The sequence below is a fragment of the Hemicordylus capensis genome, chromosome 1, assembly GCF_027244095.1.
Source record: "Hemicordylus capensis ecotype Gifberg chromosome 1, rHemCap1.1.pri, whole genome shotgun sequence".
NCBI classification, from domain to species: Eukaryota; Metazoa; Chordata; class Lepidosauria; order Squamata; family Cordylidae; genus Hemicordylus; species Hemicordylus capensis.
The window spans coordinates 50,095,865-50,116,203 of NC_069657.1; the positions used below are offsets into that span (position 1 = coordinate 50,095,865).

The 20,339-nt window shown below is 43.6% G+C and overlaps 1 protein-coding gene across 8 annotated transcripts in view; it reads left to right on the forward strand.

Moving 5' to 3' along the window:
• LTBP2 (latent transforming growth factor beta binding protein 2) overlaps positions 1-20,339 on the forward strand; it is a 259,813-nt gene that overhangs the window by 102,561 nt on the left and 136,913 nt on the right. For all 8 annotated transcript variants that reach the window (XM_053276860.1, XM_053276887.1, XM_053276867.1 and 5 more), the window contains one exon: positions 5,067-5,310. In XM_053276860.1, the coding sequence (XP_053132835.1) occupies positions 5,067-5,310 (244 nt within the window). The remainder of the gene's footprint in view (positions 1-5,066; positions 5,311-20,339) is intronic.

Below are 20,339 nucleotides of genomic sequence, written 5' to 3' on the forward strand. Positions count from 1 at the left end.
AAGGCATACTCCCAAAACTGAGCATGTTCCGTCAAAACCACATTCCATATTCTACTTCAGTTTGTATGTTCTGCTGTGCATTTTTAGTATCCCTCATGCAGCCAATGGTTTTCATTGCTGGTTCCTTCTTTATACGTCTGTAAAGCTTGTAAATACATCTGCAAAGCAAATCATAGGCAGAATTTCTTAGTCTTGTTATTATGTCCTTTTTGTCATAATACAGGAATGAAATACAGTGTCTAAGAACTATTAGCCTGTTTCAGGATAAAAAGTCCGAAGAAGCCTGTTCCAGCATTCTCCTGCTCATGGATGCTGTACTCAATTACAGCATCCATGAGAGCATGCCTGTAAGCCATACCCCCACACTGACATGCTCTTTAACCCTGTCCATTGCTCTCCACAATTACAGTGCCCCAGCATTTAAAGCATAGGGAGAATCTCTCCATGAGCACAGCGGATGTCTCTTGTAATTGTGGGGAGTAGGGGAACAGGGTTTAGGTGTGCATCACAAAGAGGCAGGACTTGTTGGTGCACACTTGGGGGTGCTGTAGCTCTGTATAGCATCCCCACTTTGGGGTGGGGTGAAGGAGGAGGAAGTTCCGCCCCCGCTGCATCAATCAGCAGTGTGCCCCACTGCTCATGTTTACATCAGGGCTTGTCTGAAGAGCGAAGTGCCTAAGCATGATGGCAGTTGCTTCCATGATTGGGAGACTGGATCAATCCAACTCCATTATCACGGAAGCACCCACCATCACCATTAAGGCTCTTCCCTCTTCAGACAAGCCCCACTGTAAAAGTGAGTATCAGGGAGAGGCAGTGAATGATGGGGTGGAGGTATACAGCAACAGCGGGGGGAGGTTTATAATGCCTGTTACTGAGCTCAGTGGAACTCCTGAGTAAACATGCATAGGATTGGGCTGTAAAAGTGTTGAGGTTAAAATAACTAGAAAAATTCCTTGTCATTTGGAATTGTTTCTTAAATTGGAAAGATGATTTTGCCAAAAATATGTTCCACATATACTCTGGCAGATCAATCCATACTGGGCCCTGAAAGTCATAACACTTCTCCTCAGCAGATAAACTGTAGTTGTAAAGATAAATAGATTTTATACCTCCGGTACATCTTCTATCTCTCCAAGTATTCCTATTTCCCTTCTCCCAAAAGTAGTGCATAACTGAGGAATCTTCCTGCCTAACTCTCTAATCCTCCTTTGCTGTATGCTCCCCCGTCACCTGTTAAAAATCCCCCCCCTTATTCTTGCTGTGCATATCTGCACAGATCCTCTTCTAAAGACAACTTTCCTAATTTTAAAACTGTTTTGTCCTAACCATAGTACAAAATGGCAGTTCCCAAGTTTAAAACACAATGGGGACTATGGTTAGTCAAGAGTGACAGTGGAAGCTTTTGATCTTTTTGTGTGTGAAGGAGGAGAGAGAAGTGGGGAGTGTGCAAGCCTCATGCAGACCCATTCACGATGATCTAAATCATGATTTAGATTGATGCTCATTTGGACTGGGGCCAATGTGCATATGTAGTTACATAAGCATGTGTAGCCACTTCATATGTTGCAGGATATGCCTGATATCCAAAGAGCATGGCAGGGCCCTAGAACAACTAGGCAGGGCCCTAGAAAAACCGCCTTGAGATTGTTTTTAACGAAAGGCGGTATATAAATTCAACAATAAAATAAATAAATAAACTATGTGATTGAAATGTTGGGTAAGCTCATCAAGGCTCTGTTGGCCTTTGGCATAAACCTCAACTTAGAATCCATATTGCCTCTTGGGTTATTTAAATAATTTATTCAAACATAGCACCGAATCTTCAGAGTTCCTTCCATAGTGGCAAATTCCGGAAAGGTAGCCATTTACGTCCGTTACAGCAAACACAAAAGGGGATCTTGTTCCTTAAATTTGGTCTTTCAGGTGCCACAGGGTTCCTGTATGTGTACGTGAGTCTTCTGAGACCCCAAAGTTGCTTCTTTCTTCAGGAAGCCATTAATATTCCCATCAAGAACAGACAGCCATGGCAACACACACGAGGGTACAGTGTAAAGAAAAGGTGATGGCTGCTGCTGCTAAGCAGCTACCTTGTTGGAGTGACCCCTGCATTCTTAATGATGTTGTGAGGCAGTGCTGTAGTCAGTGGTCCTGATTGGCCAGGCATGTCCAGTGCAGTCACGTCAGTGCCCCATGCCTGTGCTAGGCATCCCTCATCAGCGAGTAGCTGCACAATGGCACAGGGTATGTCCCTCTGCTCTGCTGCCTCACCATGCCTGCTGGTAAAGGTGTGTGCTCGCCTCTCAGGGGTTCTTAATTTGTGGCCCGTGGGGTAGGTCCAGGTAAAATATTTGCTGCAAATTATATAATTTGCTTCCTGATGAGCCAGAATAAAATTCCCAAATGTTATCCCCCCCACCCTTTTATATTATTATTGGAGCCTTAAGAAAATATATTCATGGGTGGGTGGGTGTCTATGGGTAATTCTTGAGGATCTAGATGGTCCATAGGTTCAAAAAGGTGAAGAACGCCTGCTTTCAGTTACTGCGTGGAAGCCTTTGTCTACATGCCACACCTTCTCACAGGCCTTTTCTGCAAACCAGTGAAGTGCAAATCCATGTGACACTCCATAACCGACATCCAAGTTTGCTATGAAGCTGCTTCCGAGTAAACAGTTAGCTTGGTGCCATCTAAATGAGCTAACTTCTTGGCTGTTACCTGGCTGGATTATTATAAAACTAAATTGGCTCCTAATAGTTTAGGAACCTTTTGGGACCCTGGTGTGTAATAATTAGTGGTGCCTCTTCTCTCTGAGTTTACAGCTGAAGTTGATGTGCTGTAATTAGAAGCATACAGAGACTATGGAGTGATTTGGGTGCAAAGTTAATGAACTGTAGTTTCCAATAATTGCTGAAGAATTTGAGTGTGGTGACTTTCGAATTAGCTGTTGGAGGGAACAAAGGAATGCTACTGATAGGATGGGACAGCTCAGAACTAACCCTCCCCTCCCAAGTCTATGGGAAGTAACAAAACAGGCAGCTTACTTTCTAGGTGATTGAACATGTCTGTTGAAAGACAGCAAAGTCACGTTGTCTAGAGTTGGCATCTCCTCTCCCACATTTTACCGCATGTTCCCTTTCTTGCACAATAAGCTACACATGGGGGCTATAGTTGGCAGGATTGGGTGAAGGACCATAGCGTAGTGGAAGAGGATCTGCTTTGCATGCAGAAGGTCCCAGGCTCAATCCAGGTAGGTAACTGGACCTTAGAGAGCTGTTGCTGGTCAGTTTAGACAATACTGAGCTAGATGGACCTTCCTTCCCATTCTGGTCCCGATAAATACAGTTTCTCTGAAATGCATCGTCCAATATCTTCATCCCAAAACTCAAAGTTTGCCTGATCAACTTGGCAAACAAGTCAAGCAAATGAATAGGCTGTAGGTTTATACTAAAAGAATTGCTTTCAGGTGTCCATTTAAGGTTGAAACAAACTATGAGTATGAAGAGATGTAATATTATATGAGCAGTGAAGCCATGATTGCACTCACTGCATTCTGTTCTAATGAACAACTTTCCTTTCAATTTGAGCTCAGGAAAATTAAGTTCTGCTGTTTTAGTAGAAGCCAGTTGTACAGTGCTGATTGGTCGGTATCTGTGATATCCCTCTTCTCCTCCCATTCTTGGCACCGTTTTCAAGTTCTTTTAAAACTGTACTACGAAGCAACAAATTACCATTTAAATAAATAAATGTAATGTATATGTGGCATTAAAAAAAATGCACAACCTACTTGTAGCATAGTAGGAAGGATAAGAATTGCAGCAACATTTGACTTACTGGTATGCATGGCTGTTATTTATATTGCGAAGGTAAGAGGAAGCTGAGCTCAGCCTGTAGTGAAAATTTTGTTGTGACTCTGCCTGTTTTAATGTTTATGCCTTCATGGTACTTCACATCTTGTCTTACTTTGCCTCACAAATTGCTATTATACAGAATCAGAGAGTGGTTGTTACTACTACTACTACTATTACTACTACTACTAATTTTCATATACTGCTCTTGTTGCAGACATACTCACTAAGCCATTACCAAGACCCTGCTTTGAAAAGCTGAGAGAGAAAATGAATCTTGTGAGCTGAGTCACAAGACATCGAGAAGGGGTGTTGGAAGTTAAAGGACTTTGCGCTGTCTCTTTGAAAGTTTTCTCAGCATTTGTGGGTCCATCGGGGGGGGGGGTCCTCCTCAGTAACTTGGTGGAGTCCTTCTGCTTTCAGTGCAATCCTCAATTGAGTCTTCCATTCCAAATAGTTGTCTGCATTCAGGATAGTCAGCCTGAGTTTTCCTTCTAGGTAAGTAGCCATCCTCACCGGCTCCAAAAGGCAGTTGCTGTAGATTAGCAATTCAAAGTGTCCATGCTAGATCTCAATGGATCTCCTGGAACAAACCTAACTCTCTAGTTGCAATACACGCAGCTCAAAATACTGGGCCCATAACCTGTTGGAAATTCTCTGTGGTGAGAGAATTCCTTTCTCATTATAGCAGAGTGCACAGAGGCACAACACAGCGGACATTTAGTTAGGCATGCGTGTATCCTGAGAGTAAAGTAACTTGGAGCCAATTCATAGTTTCAAATCAATATAAAAGGTATTTATTAAGGAACTCCATTCTAGATAGGAAAGTGAGGATTTAGGATCTCTAATCTATCTATCTAGCTGGATGCAGATGGATTCTGCATCCTCTCTGCACATATGGTGCAGGGAGAGAGGCTTGCCATGTTGCAAGGTAGGAGGCCAGGTAGGAAGAGAGAGAAGGAGGAAGGAAGTCCCTGAGATTAGCAATCTACACATCAAAGGGATAGCATCAGAGCAGTGGAGAAGTGATGACAAATGTCTTGACCCTCTAGCCCTCTGACTTACTAGTCTGTCCTCCACTGTCTGAGGCAAAGAGACAGCGCAAGGTCCTTTAACTTCCAACAGCTCTTACATGGGTAATAGGTGCTTCTTGGCAAATCCATGATTTATCACAATGGGATCGCCTCTCTCTGTTCACTCTTTCCCTTCTTTCCTCAGCTGTATGTGACCCTCCATGCCAGAACAAAGGATCCTGCAGCCGTCCCCAGCTTTGTATTTGCCGTTCAGGCTTCAGAGGCTCCAGGTGTGAAGAAGTGGTTCCAGAACAAGAGTATCATCCTCCTGGCCTTGTGGCTGCTGCACAGTCTCAAGCAGCCTCCCTTCCAAAGAGGATGAACAATGCAGAGAAAGAAAGCTCACCAAGAGGGGTGCAGCTACCTACCATGCAGAAGCTACCATCTGGGTAAGTTTCTCCCAGTTCTACATAAGAGAGGTTACTCTTTTTTGTAAATTAAAGTTAAGAAGCAGAAGGGCAGGAGATGTGGCATGTTTTTCTCCTTTGTTGGACCAAAATACCTTGATTCTATACCAGAGGAGATGTTGAGGGAAAGGAGAGGGAATGGAGGCACCCACACACTGACAAGAACCTTGGATCAAGAAGTTCCTCCTCACCAAAGGTGTATATCTAGGCAATGGAAGCTGGACGGAAGCTCTCCTTTGCATAGATAGGCATTTCTGGATCTTGTTGTTCCAGAAGTTTTCCTGTACATCTTTCCTTTCATTCTCTTCCCCAGTGTTACTTGAAAGAGAAAGGAACCTGTTTTGTGTTAATGGTCGGAGTCAGAATAGGACAGCATAATGTTCATCTATATCATATGCATGGATGTCTTTTGCAACATTCTAGTAGGCCCTGAATCAAGGTCATGGTTTTGAGCTTTGCAATCTTGCACAGTGGCCTCTGACTGTATGGTGGTGCCTGTTTCCTCAGCAATTTAGTAGAAGCTGGTGACAACTGCAGAGACAATCTCCCCAATGTCCCATCATGTCTTCCTGGGCAAAACAGATACCAAACTTATTTTAATGACAAAATGTATTCTATTACATTTTTGGCGTCAGTGACTGAAATGATGGAATTGTATGAACATAGTTTAGGAACATAGGAACATAGGAAACTGCCATATACTGAATCAGACCATTGGTCTATCTAGCTCAGTATTGTCTTCACAGACTGGCAGCGGCTTCTCCAAGGTTGCAGGCAGGAATCTCTCTCAGCCCTATCTTAGAGAAGCCAGGGAGGGAACTTGAAACCTGCTCTTCCCAGAGCAGCTCATCCCCTGAGGGGAATATCTTGCATTGCTCACACTTCTAGTCTCCCATTCAGATGCAACCAGGGCAGACCCTGCTTAGCTATGGGGACAAGTCATGCTTGCTACCACAAGACCAGCTCTCCTCCTTTGACCAGCTCTCCTCACTGCAGTTATTGACAAAGTAGGCATACACATTCTACAAAAAGGGGAAAACACATTTTGCAGTTAGAATAAATTTGGTACACAAGGTAGTTATATTCAGATTTAGCTAATTCAAAACATTATCTTTTCTGGTCTCATACACTGGAGAGAGAATCCTTCTCAGGGCCTTGAAACTTTGCTGCTTAAGCTGGAATTCTTCTCCTAACACAATTAAAAGCTATCACTTTCCCCACTGTTAGGAGGCTTAAATTCCATTAAAGTCAGTGAGATTTAAGCAGCCTACATACAGGATTGCAGCCAAAATCTTTAATGACAGGAGAAATGTGAGCTGTTGAGTCAAACTCATGAAGCTTCAGACAGAGTGTGACCCTTCTTGATCTGGAACAAGAATGTTTTCAGATTTGAACATTGGATCCATTTGTACATCTCTGTTTTCACTTTGTGCTGAATTTATCTCCCAGTCCTCCTAGATCTGGGACGTCAGGGCATAAAGGCACTCACATATCTTAATATGACACAAATTCTTAGACAGCTAGATGAAGAAAGTCGCATAAGTTCAGTTATTGAATACTTTGGTCCAGACAGTCAGACATAGTGATTAGCAGAGAGCCTAAGCTTGGGATTTTGAGTGTCCAGCTGCTCCTCCCTGCTTAAGATGCATTGGCTTTGTCCCAAGGAAATACAACGCCACTAGCAAGAGAATATTTCTTGTTCTTTTTATTCCAATGTGAAAAGCTCAAAATATCTTCTTACCCAGCTTTCTTCTGTCACTTTTATGTGGACATTTGACAATTTTCTCTATTTAATTTTTTTCCTTCATGTAATTTCAAAATAGTGAGTGGGATACAATTAATCTTGTTCAGAATATGCCTAAAAACTATAATCCATCTCTCAACTATTAACCTTTACATTTAAAAGTGTTTGTAGGTTAATTTCCCCGATAGCTGATTTCTTGGGAGTAACATACACTTCTTCGGGTTTTTTTGTTTGTAGTACTGATACAACCACATGATTCTATACAGATCAGCTCGTCAGACTTTGTCCCCATTCACACATAACACCAAACCGGAGTTGAATGGGGCAGAGGTTGGAATTTGTGTATGTCCAAATGCATGAAACCCCAGTTTCATGGCAAAAGTGACCTGTGGTTTCCTTCACCAAACTCCAATTTGAACCTTCGGTTTGTAGTGAGTTTTGCTGCTCAAACCTGAAGTTTGAAGATGGCAGCACTATGTCTGAATGCAGACACTGCCATAACCGTGGTTTCATGCTGTTGCTGGAACCGAAATAATAGAGTGGGTGGCCCAGACCCACCTAGGAACACGCCCACTCCATGCTTGCTGCACTTCTCGATGGCCGCCTCTCTGAGCACTCCCCCCTCCCCCTCCTTGCTCCTCAAGCCATTGCCTGGCAACAGGAATTCCACCTTGTCCCATCCCAAGCTTCTATGCCTGTCAAAGGGAAAAGTCACATTGGGCGATGCCCACTTTCCACTGTGACTCCCCCTCCCCCCCCGCCTCCAGAAACCAGAAGAGAAAGGGGACGGGATGGAAGGTCAGGCTCTATGTGTTTTGGTCACCAGAAATAAATGGATTAAAAAATTTGTTCACAAGCACATGCAGTCGCGGTGGCACCATCAACCAGGCAACCTGATTAGATTGCTGCAAAGATAACATATGGCAGGGCAGTGATACCCAGTGTCAGCTTTAAAAGGCAGCCGCACCCAGGAATTCTTGAATGTCTCTGCTCTATTTTTTTTCTACAATAAGGGGGGCCCAACCTCTTCCCCTTGGGTGCAAGCACGCACTCTATGGCATTATTCATGAGAAGAACCATCCTGGTGTACACAGGGATCAGGCAGAATAATTAATAATGTGTGATGATGCCCCTTCTTCCAAGGACTGCTCTTTCATGAGAGTGAAAGGCCATGGAGACAAGCGTTCACCACTCATGAGAAGAACCATCCTGGGGTACACAGGGATGGTGCTGAATCACTAATAATGTGTTATGATATTCCTTTTCCCAAGGTCTGCTCTCTCATGAGAGAGAAAGGCCATGGAGAAAGGCATGCAGGCTGGATGGCAGATGCCGCCCAGCCTGGTTGCTCCACACAAGCAAGCTGTGGGGACAGGTACTCCGACAACACCTTTCCCTGTCTTGGCGACTGCCATGAAGAAGCAGTCCAAGTAGGCCCTCTGCCATGCCGCTCGTCCATTGACACACATCCATGTTTGTTTTTGTCCAGTATGGTGGCCCTAATTTCCTGGGATTGCCGATAATCGGGGTTCTCCTCTCCCACGGTTCCCCACGGTGGCCAAGCTGCATATGCTGCAATGTCAGTCCAAACCCAGAAAATGTTAATGAGAGTAAGGATTTATCCCATCCTGGTATTTCTCTAGACTGCCCACAGGGTACTGCTCGGATACATGGAGCGGGAGCGGCCACTACTCCCTGGGAATATGAAAGGGTTTCCTGGAGAGGAGGGGGTCATGGTGTACAAGTTCTATTATTTACCAGAGAGAATGGGGGTCCCACACAAGTTGGGGATGGGGCTTTGCTTTGGAAGGCCTAACTCATGAGAGCACAGTCCAATGGAAGACGAAAGGTCTTGGAGCCTCATGAGAGGGCTAATCCCTGGTCGGCAAGCTGACATGGGGGCAGGAGTGTGTTTGGTTGTTCCTGGACTGTTTTGTCAGGGTCTGCCATTGCAAGAGCATCCTTGGTCACAGTGGACCAGATCCCAGGATCCTTTGCCCTCCCTCATATACATATTCTGTCCTAAAAGGGAAATAATTATGATCCCTTCCTGGAGAAATAGGAAAAATAATCCCTCTCAGCAGCCCCCTGTTGCCAGAAATTGTGCTTGTGCGACACTATTTTGGTCCGGGTTCTTAGGGTGGCGGTGCAATTTCTGTCAGAATAAAGGCTTGTGTGCCATTTCAAGGGATTTAAATGCCCTTTCCCTGCCGAGGGTGGGCAGTCTGTTCTGAAAAGGCACAATTGCACTCGGCATGCCCCCTTGAAGATTGTGGCCCAATGGCTGCTGCCCTCAGATGTTCTGATGCTGTGCTCACAATTTGGTGACACGAGCGCTAAGGAGCTTGCTGGGATGCAGACGGTGGACCAGGAAGAGGGAGTGGCTCCTTATCTTGAAACTGGAGGTTGCTAGGCTATGATTGGATGAATGTTTGTGATGTGATTCATGGTTACAAAAATTAACATCAGTTTCATCTACCCGCAATTTGCCATTACGTGCAATTTGCTCCGCAAATGCATCTTTGACTAAGTGCTCTCAGTGTATTGGTCCTCCTTTAGGCTGGTATTCAACTATACATGTAAGCCAACATCCTGACTAATGCTGTGCATGCACAACAAAGTTGTGCTAATGCAAGAAGAAGAAAATTGCACAGCTGGGTGAAATTGCACTCCTGTATTATTGTGCAAAATCATGGGGATGCTCACAATTGTGCTCTTGTGCAAAAATTCCTGCTAAACACATGAAGTGTTTCACAGATTGTGCACTTTGCTGCACAACCACAGGAATGCAAGTGCTAGACTTAGTACACCTAGGTAGTACAAAACCCTTCTACTAGTGCAATGTCCTTGCACAAGCACAGCTAGTCAAGATGTTGACCATGAAGTGTGGAACAGTTATATTCCAGCCTTTGCAACCAGTCAGGGAGCTGTTGGATTTCGGGAATTGTGAGACAGATTTTAGAAGAAGCTGATTGTAGCCTATTGTACCCTAGGTTATGGAGATGTAATGTTTTATTAATTATATTGTCTACCAAGAAGATCAGGGTAGCATACATGTCTCTCCCTCACCCCAGTTAATCCTCATAATTGCCCTGAGAGATGGGTTAGGCTGAGAGCTATGGCTGGCTTAACTTTTCTGCAACTTCATTACTAGGTTCCCCCAGTCCTAGCATGACACTCTAAATCTTCTGGGATTGTAATCCCAAATAAAGAGAAGCAGAGCAGACAACTATGCATTGCTTACTTTGTTTAGGTTCTGCTACATGCGGAGACAGTACCTGCTAGGAATGAGCTATCGGGAACAATAGGAGCCGGAGCCAGTCCTACTATTAGGCAAGAGGGACAGCTTTTTGGGGTGCCATAAAACAAGTTGACACTTATTCATTGTCATAGTTTTTAATGTGAGGAAAACATTATTTGGATTTCCTAACTCTCATGGCAAAACCTCATAGGTCTGGCTCTGGAGGGAGATGGGCACAAACGGATTTTCAGGGCCCACCTCAATTACAGGAAAGTACCACTCATGCCGTTTGTGTGGGCTCTTTTCCATGTTTAATTACTTATTAGTATCAAGGGACTAATTCAGGGTTTATTTTGCTTTGCACTAAACATGCACAAAGGTGGTCCTTGCCACAGCCATTTTCACTGTGAAGTAATGGTGGAAATAAATTTGGTTTCGGTGGTTTTGGAGACTATTTCAAAGAGACATAGTAAAGCTTTGGGTTACCTCTGATATCTAAACTGTCTGAACTGAAAAGCACTCTGTTCTCATGGGAGATTGGGCTAGTTTTATATACAGTTTCCAACTGCACACTGTTTTAACTGGCCAAGATTGTGGTGTGATCTTAAAGAAGGTGCTACCATGGTGGCCTTCAGTGTAGGTCTCTACAAATACTTTTTCACCCTACTGTGATACTTATAGAAATGATGACGTTTACCAAGCCCATCCTTCCAACACATTCCATTTGTTGTTGCTTCAATCATTTATGTTGAATTCAGTCCTCCTGATTTGGCCCCTAGGAAGATCTCTGTCATTTGTTCCACAGTGGCATTCAGCCTAACCCCATTCAGATCTAAGCAACAGTGAGGGCCCATTTGCTCTCTTGCTGCCTTATGGCAGACATCAGCTGTTGGCTTAAACAACTGAAATATTGAGCAGAGAAACTTCACTCATCACAGGGCCCCTGGAATGGGCACTCCGTTGCATTTCCCAGAATCCTTGAACTGGTGCTGCCAGGTTCATCTGTTGGTTATTCCTTCTGATGTGGCGAACACTTGGCTGTGGTTCTGTTCATAACAGCTGATGAGGAGAATTCCTTGCAGGTGGTAGCCAACTTTCTATCGGGCACTTTTGAGAAAGTTAGGACCCAGCCATTATTTAAGTCTGCAGTTGACAGATTGAGTTCATTTCATACTGCTGTTATGCTTTAAAAGCCTTTGCTGGTTCATTTGAATTATCTGATAGATACATGTGTTTCTGTTCCCATGATCATATACTGAAATATAGAGCAGAGAAATTTCACAGTTGTACATGCACATTGTTGGCTGTTGGGAATATATATATATATATATATATATATATATATATATATATATATAACACAACATCTGGGTTCAAACTCTTCTGCATATTCAGGAAGAGAAACTAGAAACATTTTGTATAATGTGGTTTGATGTGACACACTCTTGGAAGCATGGGGCATTCCCAAGGAGATAGAATTGTCTCGTGTGAATATGCGGTTAGCTAGGGGACATGGCTCAGTGGTAGAACACATACTCTGCATGAAGAAAGCCCCCAAGTTCAGCCTCTACTATCTCCAGTTAAAAAAATCTCAGGTAATATTTTATTATTTATTTAGCACATTTATCTGCCGCCCAAAACTTATGTCCCTGCGTGGTTTACAATAAAACAGGTACAAATTAAAAGAGAATTAAAATTCTCATTACAATAATTTAAAATTTAACACCATGTTAAAAACTGTAAGTCTAATTAATAGCCTGGGTGAATGAATATGTCTGAATTGCCTTCTTTAAAGTCATCAGAGATGAGGCTCAGCAGGGAGCACATTCCAAAGCCTTGGAGCAGCGATGGAGAAGGCCTGTCCCTGAGTAGCCATCAGACGGGCCGTTGGCAACTATAGACGGACCTCTCCAGATGATCTCAATGGGCGGTGGGGCTCTTGGCGAAGAAGAATATGGCAAGGAAAGTGCTCTTGGGCGAGCTGCTTCCATTAAGAATAGACTATACTAGGTTAGATAGCCTTGCTGAATCAGACGTCTTCTGCACCTTTTCCAGCTTTTCCAATAGCCTTTGCACTTTTTGCCAGCATTTCCAATATTCTTTTTGAGAGTGGATGACATCCAGAGCAAGGAATTACATGCGGAAGAAGCATGGTTGTGCTCACATATGAGGATGTCTTAGTTGTGCTAAAAATGGTGTGATTGCACAAGAGTGCTGTTGCACTATAGCACTTTTGTGCAAAGGTTTCCATTGAAATAAACAAAGTGTACTGCAGTAGCACAACACTACTCTGGAATGCAAGCTCCAGAATTAGTGCTACTAGCTAGCACAACAGTTTTGTGCTATCATAAAGCCCTTCTGCAAGCAGTTTGCTGTTCTGGATGTCAGCTGGTATTTTAGACATGGCCACTTCATTGATTTGTAGAAGGGTATTAACATAGTGTACAGTGGTCCCTCGACCTACGAACTACTCGATTTACGCTGTTTTCGAGGTACGAATGACAAAAAAGACCAGAAGTCGTTGCTGTTTTAGATGCGGCTTACTCGACCTACGAATTTTTAGATGCGGTTTCCTCGACTTACGAATGTTTTCAGACCTCCGTGGATGCGCTCTTCGACTTACGAAAATTTCGACCTCTGAACGTGCGTTCAGAACGGATTAACATCGTAAGTCGAGGGACCACTGTAGTAGTAGTTTTACTTTCAGTCCCTTTCTTTATTATTCCTAGCATAGAATTGCCTTTTCATAGCTGCCACACACTAGGTTGGCGTTTTCATTGAGCTGCTACCACACCCCCAAGATCTTTCTGGTTAGTCATCAACTGCTGAGATCCCATTAATGTATATGAGAAGCTGGGATATTTTTGTCCAGTGTACATCAATTTACACTTATTTACACCCCCATAGCCTGTTGTTTAGAGATGGTAACAACCATACTTATTTAGCATTATCAAATTTTCTTAAAGTTGAATCTGACTTCAGCCAAAAGGCCATTAAAATGAACCTCATAAAGATTTTACATTGAAGAATTCATAATCTTGACATTCAGGAGAGATTTCCTTGGTTTGGGTTTTTATATTCCTGGGAATACCCATATGAGTGGAAAACAAAATTTATGTTGTTGTGCACTAATGTTTGGCACAGATACAACTAGTCGATGTGATTATGCACATGCATGTTTTTTCTGATGTAAAACAGCTCTTGTTGCCATTTTCTAGTCTGTTATCTTCAGCACAACACAATTTTCACACAGCAGTCAAGAATTCCAATTCCAATGGATGTCGTATTTGAAATCCTATATATTTTTCTCTTTTTTAGAAAGGAATCTAAAAACTCATGCCAGTCAGACTGAAATTATATAAACAGCAGTTCTTCTACTTGGAACAATGAGAAATCCGTATGTCTCCGCCCATCTTTTGTCACAATTTTAAATGCTGTTGGCAGGCAAATTAGGAAACTTAATATAGGAGAACTATCCAAGAAAAATGTTAATGTCTTTTGTTCTTACATAGAAATACTAAGTTCGGGGCATAAAGCCTCAGCCTCTTTATTAAAAAAAGAATAACTCTGGACAGATATGTTAAAACAAGTCACTTCTGAACATTTTGTTGAGAAGGGGGATTTGTATACACATCACAAGGCATCTATTGGATGGGGGGGAGGACAATTTCCTTTTGGAAAGACAAGCTGATATCTATTTAAACAGAAGCATTAAAAAGTGTATAGTTTGTACACAATATGGTACAGCTCCAGCATATATATCATATAATAGATTGCATACCAAATCAATATTGCAGTTTTGAATCCACTTGTTTTGGAATAGCCATATCAGTTTCTGGGCTAAATAAATTATTTCACCCATTTGCAGCCAGTGTTCCTTCTAACAGGGATCCCCAGATGCTGTTGACTACAACTTCCAGCATCCCCATTTGCAATAGCCTTTGCTTGGGGATTATGGGAGTTGTAGTCAACAACATCTGGGAATCCCTATTAGAGGGAACACTGTTTGCAACCATCCTGTCAACCAATCACTGAGGTGGCCATTGTCAGAGGCAGAGCATGGAGTGGAGCCAGGTCTGTTTCCCTCCAAATCTGGCAGTAGTCTGTGCTCCCCTGGTCTGCCCATGGCCTCCAGGTCCTAAGAAAGAAGTGAAGAATGCACCCTCCAGCAAAAGCCATAAGCTACATTTTTGGAGGTTTCCAAATTTGGATCCTGAAGTTAAAAGCTACAGTTATTAGAATCCAAAAGCCACAGTCTGGTCATATGTTTATTAAGAGCAACCAAAATGACACAAAATTGTGAGCAGCCAGTTTTCAATTTCTGCTGAAGCGGCTGTACTTGGTGTCATTTGGGTTGCTCCTAGTAATGGTATTGCCAAACTGTGGCTTTTGGAATTTTTTTTTTACATGGCTTTTTTGTTTACTCATTAGAATGAGCATTCGATTTCTCTTGTGCAATCTGGCTTTTGTTAAGCACATTTACATGTGTGTATAATGCAAGAGAGTTAAATGTGTGTTTCAGACTTGCTGTGAAAGCGGTTTATAAATCAAACCGTGATATTCAACCAGATTTTGTCTCTAATCCCTTTGTTAATGAGCAGGTAGGATGGAGCTGGTCTTACTAACAGAGCAGAACCACCAGGTGCTTACTGCCTGTATCCTTGCAATGCCAAAGGTTTATTGAGAGAATGCAATGTAGCTCAGCAGCACAGCCCTAATGGTTCATAAAGCAGGAATGGGGTCAATAATAGCACATTAGAGGGAACAAGGGGAAACCTAATTAGAGCAGAGCAGATCCAAACGCCACCCCCTGCCTCCTCAAGCTTTTAAGCACCATACAAAGTCCTCTCCTGGTGACTGTCATCTTAAATTAAAATGCTTATAGTTGCCCTAACTCTGCAGAACATTTCAGATTATTTGGAGACTTCCCAGCATTCCTGTCTTTTGCAAAAAGAGTTCTTGTCCAATTGTGCAGACCATCAGAATCAGATACTTTTCAGTTATTCGCTCATGCAGGTTATGAACCTCCCCTGTGCTACTCTTCCCATTGTTAAAAGAGGGAGAATGTTAGTTAATTTTCTGCCTTACATGCATGAATGTGTCGAAAATTAATGGGCTTTAGTTTTTTGGACACTGTAAAGCTGGGAACCTAATGAAATAGATCAAAATCAAGTTACCACAATGAAACTGTGATCAAATAGATATGTGTGATGTTGTGCTACTTAGCATCTCTAAACACCTTTCAACCTAACTGAACTTTGTTGTCTAACTAAACCTATCAGATTACCAGTGCCACATACTTAGGCAATGGGGTCAGCACTTTTGCTCACTAGTTCCAAAGCTAGCCAGTTTGCTAAAGAATGAAAGCAATATAGTAATGAGCTGGGGCACAATGAGGTCATTCAAACAATCAAAGAGGTGCTTCACACAAGTGGTGTGAAGCACCTTGCGGTGGTTTGCGGGGAGAGTGGGCTTAGCCTGCTCTCTTTGCGGACGATCAGACATGAAACCATGGGCAGCTGGATCGGCTGCCCACACAACTACCAGCTCCATCATGGAGCTGGTGGGGGCTGTCCCAGGATGCCCTGCACAAGCGTGTGGGGCATTCTGGGGGGACCCCCAGAACTGGGATGCTGATTGTAGCCTTCCAGCCAGGGGTCTGCTCATGTGTTGCTGCGTGCCGCGGCAGCACACGAGCAAATCAATGAGGTTAATGGAGTGCTTGCTCCGTTAACCTCATTTAAGGGGAGGGGGATTGAGACAGGCTAGCCACCTTGGAACCACCGGGCTCGCCCGCTAGCCTGGTGGTTCTGAAGAGCACCAGAAAGTGGGCTAGGCTCCCTTAGCCCGCTTTTTGGTGATCATCAGAATAACCTCAAAAACTGTCTTCTACCCAGGTTTGGGAGCTGTGGGTACTCCCAATTTTCGGTTGTGTGGAAGCAAGGTAGTAGGAAAACCTGGGTAACTTTTTCTCCTACCTGCTTCCACAAAAATGAAAATTGGGAGCACACACAGCTTCCAAACTCAGGTATAAGACAGTTTTTGAATGTGTGAATGACCTCATTATGTTAAATGCACCACTGCCCCTGATGTCCTTAAATAGCAGTTTTGGAAGAAATCTGGATTGGGACCATGGTGTGCCACAGGCTTATCTTTGCCCATGCCAGAGTCTACCAATTTGGATTGCCCCTTTTGCATGTGGCAGCTATTTGCCCCCAGAGGGAAGATCCCATTGGTATCTTATAAGGAGCTTTGGCAAGAGCCAGATGGTTCATAGCTGAGTGGGAAGAGATAGAGGGAAGTTGTATTGTCTGGGGCCCAGATCACTTCTGTGGAAAACATTTGAAGGAGATCTAGATATATTTACTACTACTATGATGAATATTTATATAACGCTTTCAACAAAAGTTCCCAAACCAGTTTACACAGAGAAATAAAAATAAATAAATAAAATGGCTCCCTGTCCCCAAAAGGCTCACAATCTAAAAAAGAAATAGCATCAGCCACTGGAGGGGTGCTGTGCTAGGGATGGATAGGGCCAGTTGCTCTCCCCCAGAAAAAGAATCACCACTTTTTTAAAGCAGGGCAAACTGAGCACATATCTCTGAGAGAGATCTCATTACTAATGCAGATTCTTCACTATAGGTATCTCACACCTCCCATGTAGATAAAATGGTGAAAACAATCTTTATAACTAATCCTTAGTTTTTCTGTAGGCTAAAAACAAACTTAATTACTTTTATGAGACATTGATTTGCTTGGATATTGTTGTGCACTGCCCAGAGCCTCTGGATAGGGCAGTATAAAAATGTAATAAGTAAGTAAGTAAGTAAGTGTGCTGAATGTATGAGTGTGGTGGGAATTGCTGGTAGAAAGCAAAACCATAAAAATGGTACCTGTTTTTAATTGTGTGTTTATTTCTACTATGATATTAGATAATTTTATATATTAGATAATTTTAGACCTATCTCCAACCTTCTCTTTTTAGGGAGGGTTTTGGAGAACGTCGTTGCCGTTCAACTGCAGAGAATCCTAGATGAAGTGGATTTCCTTGACCCCTTTCCGTTGGGGTTTAGGCCAAGGCACAGCACGAAAATGGCATTGGTTGCTCTGGTGGATGACCTCTATTGGAGCCTCAGTGAGGGGGGCCATGCCTCTCTTGGTTCTATTAGATCTCTCAGCAGCTTTTGATACCATTGACCATGTTATCCTTCTATCTCGTCTGCGGGGGTTAGGAATCAGGGGCACAGTTTGAGTTGGTTCCGTTCCTACATTAGTGGATGGTTTCAGACAGTTTGCATTGGAGGTGAGTGCTCTAGCCCATGGCCTCTTTCTTGCAGAGTGCTGCAGGGCTCAGTCCTTGCTCCCATGCTGTTTAACATCTGTATGAAGTTGCTGGGTGAGTTCTTCTGTCGGTTTGGGGTGAGGTATCATCAGTATGCTGGCTAAACTCAATTGTACATCGCCACCCGGGGCCAGTCTGTGGATGCCATGAATGTGTTGGCCTAGTGTCTGGAGGCTGTAAGGGTTTGGATGGGCCAAAACAAGCTCAGGCTTAATCCCTCCAAGACTGAGTTACTCTTGTTCAGTTCTTGATCTGGCCAGGTTCCAGTTTCGGGTTTTTCCCTTGATGGTGTCGCGCTCCCCTTGAAAGAGCAGGCTCGCGATTTGGGGATCATCCTGGACTCATGGCCCCTGCTGGAACAGCAGGTAGAAACTGTGACCAGGAGAACTTTTGCCCATCTTCATCTGGTACGTCAATTGTGGCCTTACCTCAACCGGCAGGCCCTGGCAACCATAACTCATGCCCTCGTCACCTCTTGGTTGGACTATTGCAATTCGCTCTAACTGGGGTTGACTTGGAAGCTTCAGCTAACTCAAAGTGCCACGGCCCGGCTGCTTATGGACAGCAGAAAATATGATTATGTTTCACCTTTGTTGAGGTTGCTACATTGGCTGCTAGTTCGCTTCTTTATGAAACCCTTCAGGGTTTGGTGTCTGTGTACCTTCAAGACCGCCTCTCCCATCCAACTTCGACCTCCCTGTGAAGTCGTCTCAGGTGGGCCTTCTCAGAGTTCTGTGCTCAGGGAAGGTACATGGGGCCCGGGCTCGTGGGAGGGCCTTCTCTGTTGCAGCCCCCTCCATCTTGCCTCCTGAGATTCGTAATGCTCCCTCCCTTCTGTCCTTTTGAAAATTTTGAAAATTTTCTTTTGAAAATTTATCTGTTTAGCTAGACTTTTAGTTGTGTGTGTGTGTGTGTGTTTGTGGATTGCCCCCACCCTTATCTTTGTCATTGTTGTTTTAATTTATGTAAACCGCCTCACGTCTAAGGAAGTCAGGCAGTCAGGGCTGTCCTTAGGGCATAGGTCCTAGGTTCCATCCCTGGCATCTCCAAGTAGGACTGGGAAAGACCTCTGCCTGAAACATTGGAGAAGCTGCTGCCAGTCACTGTAAAGACAATGGTCTGAGGCAGCTTCCTCTGTTCCTATGTGGTGGAGTAATCAAAACTATGACCCTCTCCCCACTAGTACTGATGTATTGGGGTAGCCTTGACCCAATAGGGGAGGTTTGTTCCTGGGCAGATGGAGCCCAATAATCTGCCCAGACGAGAGGACTTACAATCAAAGCTTTATTATGCTCTTAAGTAGCATAGGTACTGCTTGACTAACGTTCAGAGCAGGACAAAGGACCATACAGAAAGCAACACATTTATAGTCAAAAGTATTCTTCAAAATGCAGCTGCATAGCAATCTCATCATCATGACTGGCCAAGGTTAGGGAATGTGTGCAGACTGCAGACTGTTCATTCCAGCCTTATCTTTCAGCACTAACGGGTTACTTTGACTTTAAAGAAAGGGAAAAGTACCAGTAAACAGTTTCGAGAACTACCGACAAGGCCCTTCTGCCTTGAGCTTCGTTAAACATAATGGCATTGCTTATGTCAAGCTGTGCACTTCTATATCTAATTTGCCATACATCAGTACAGTGATCCCTCACCAACCGCAAGGGTTCTATTCCGGGAAACCTCACAGTTGGCGAATTTGCGTTTGGTGAGCAATTGAAATATGTTGGAAACAGGGGGTTAGGGGAATCGTGGTTGCAAAAAGACTGAAAAATAAAGGGGGGAAACCAAAAAATACCCGGAATCCCTTTAAATCAGCAACAGTTCACAAGAGGAGTGAGGAGGAAACCCCAGAAATGATGGGGGAAACCCAAATTACCAAGAACTCTCACCAAACCACAGATACTTAGGTCATGGTTGGTGAGACCTGTCACAATTTCCCAGTCGCAGATACTCAAAACCGCAATTGGGAAAACCACGGTTGGGGATGACTGTAGTCTGAAGTGGTACAGCTCAGATTAGAATCCCATCACCTCAGTCTACTGTCTTATTCTGAGTAATGTGTAGATGGCTTTAAATAAATAACCTGAATTTTCTGAGGCTACATTTTCATGTCATTGCATGTTCTACCAGTTGGTGCTTGTTGCAGATTATTCCATTCTGAGATGAGCGGAATAATTAAATCTGGAGATCATAAATGTATGAATTCTGACGTACAAGCCTACATGTTAATAAATGTGGCTGCAATCATATGGCCATGCACCACAGAGTGCTTTGTGCAGTGGTTAGCTTGGTATCTTCCAAAGTTAGCCACTTATTACTGCCCTTTCAGACAAGGCAACTGGTAACCATTACAAAAAAAGTAGTGTTCAGAGGAACACAAGGTAGTGTTCAAAGAAAAGCCCTTAATGGTTTGGGCCTGGATACCTGAAGGACCGCCAGCTTCCAAGGGTTTCTGCCTGTCCAACAAGATCATCAGAGGGTCTCTTGCTCCATGTGCTGACGTTGAAAGAGACTAGAGTGTCGTGCACATGGGGCAGGGCCTTCTCTATTGTTGCCCCCAGAGTGTGGAATGCTCTCTCAGTGAATGTCCACTCCTTAACACCTGTGGTTGTTTTTAAAAAGCAACTGAGGACCCTTTTATTTGTTCAAGCTTTTACCCCTTAGGGACTGTCAGGTCTCTC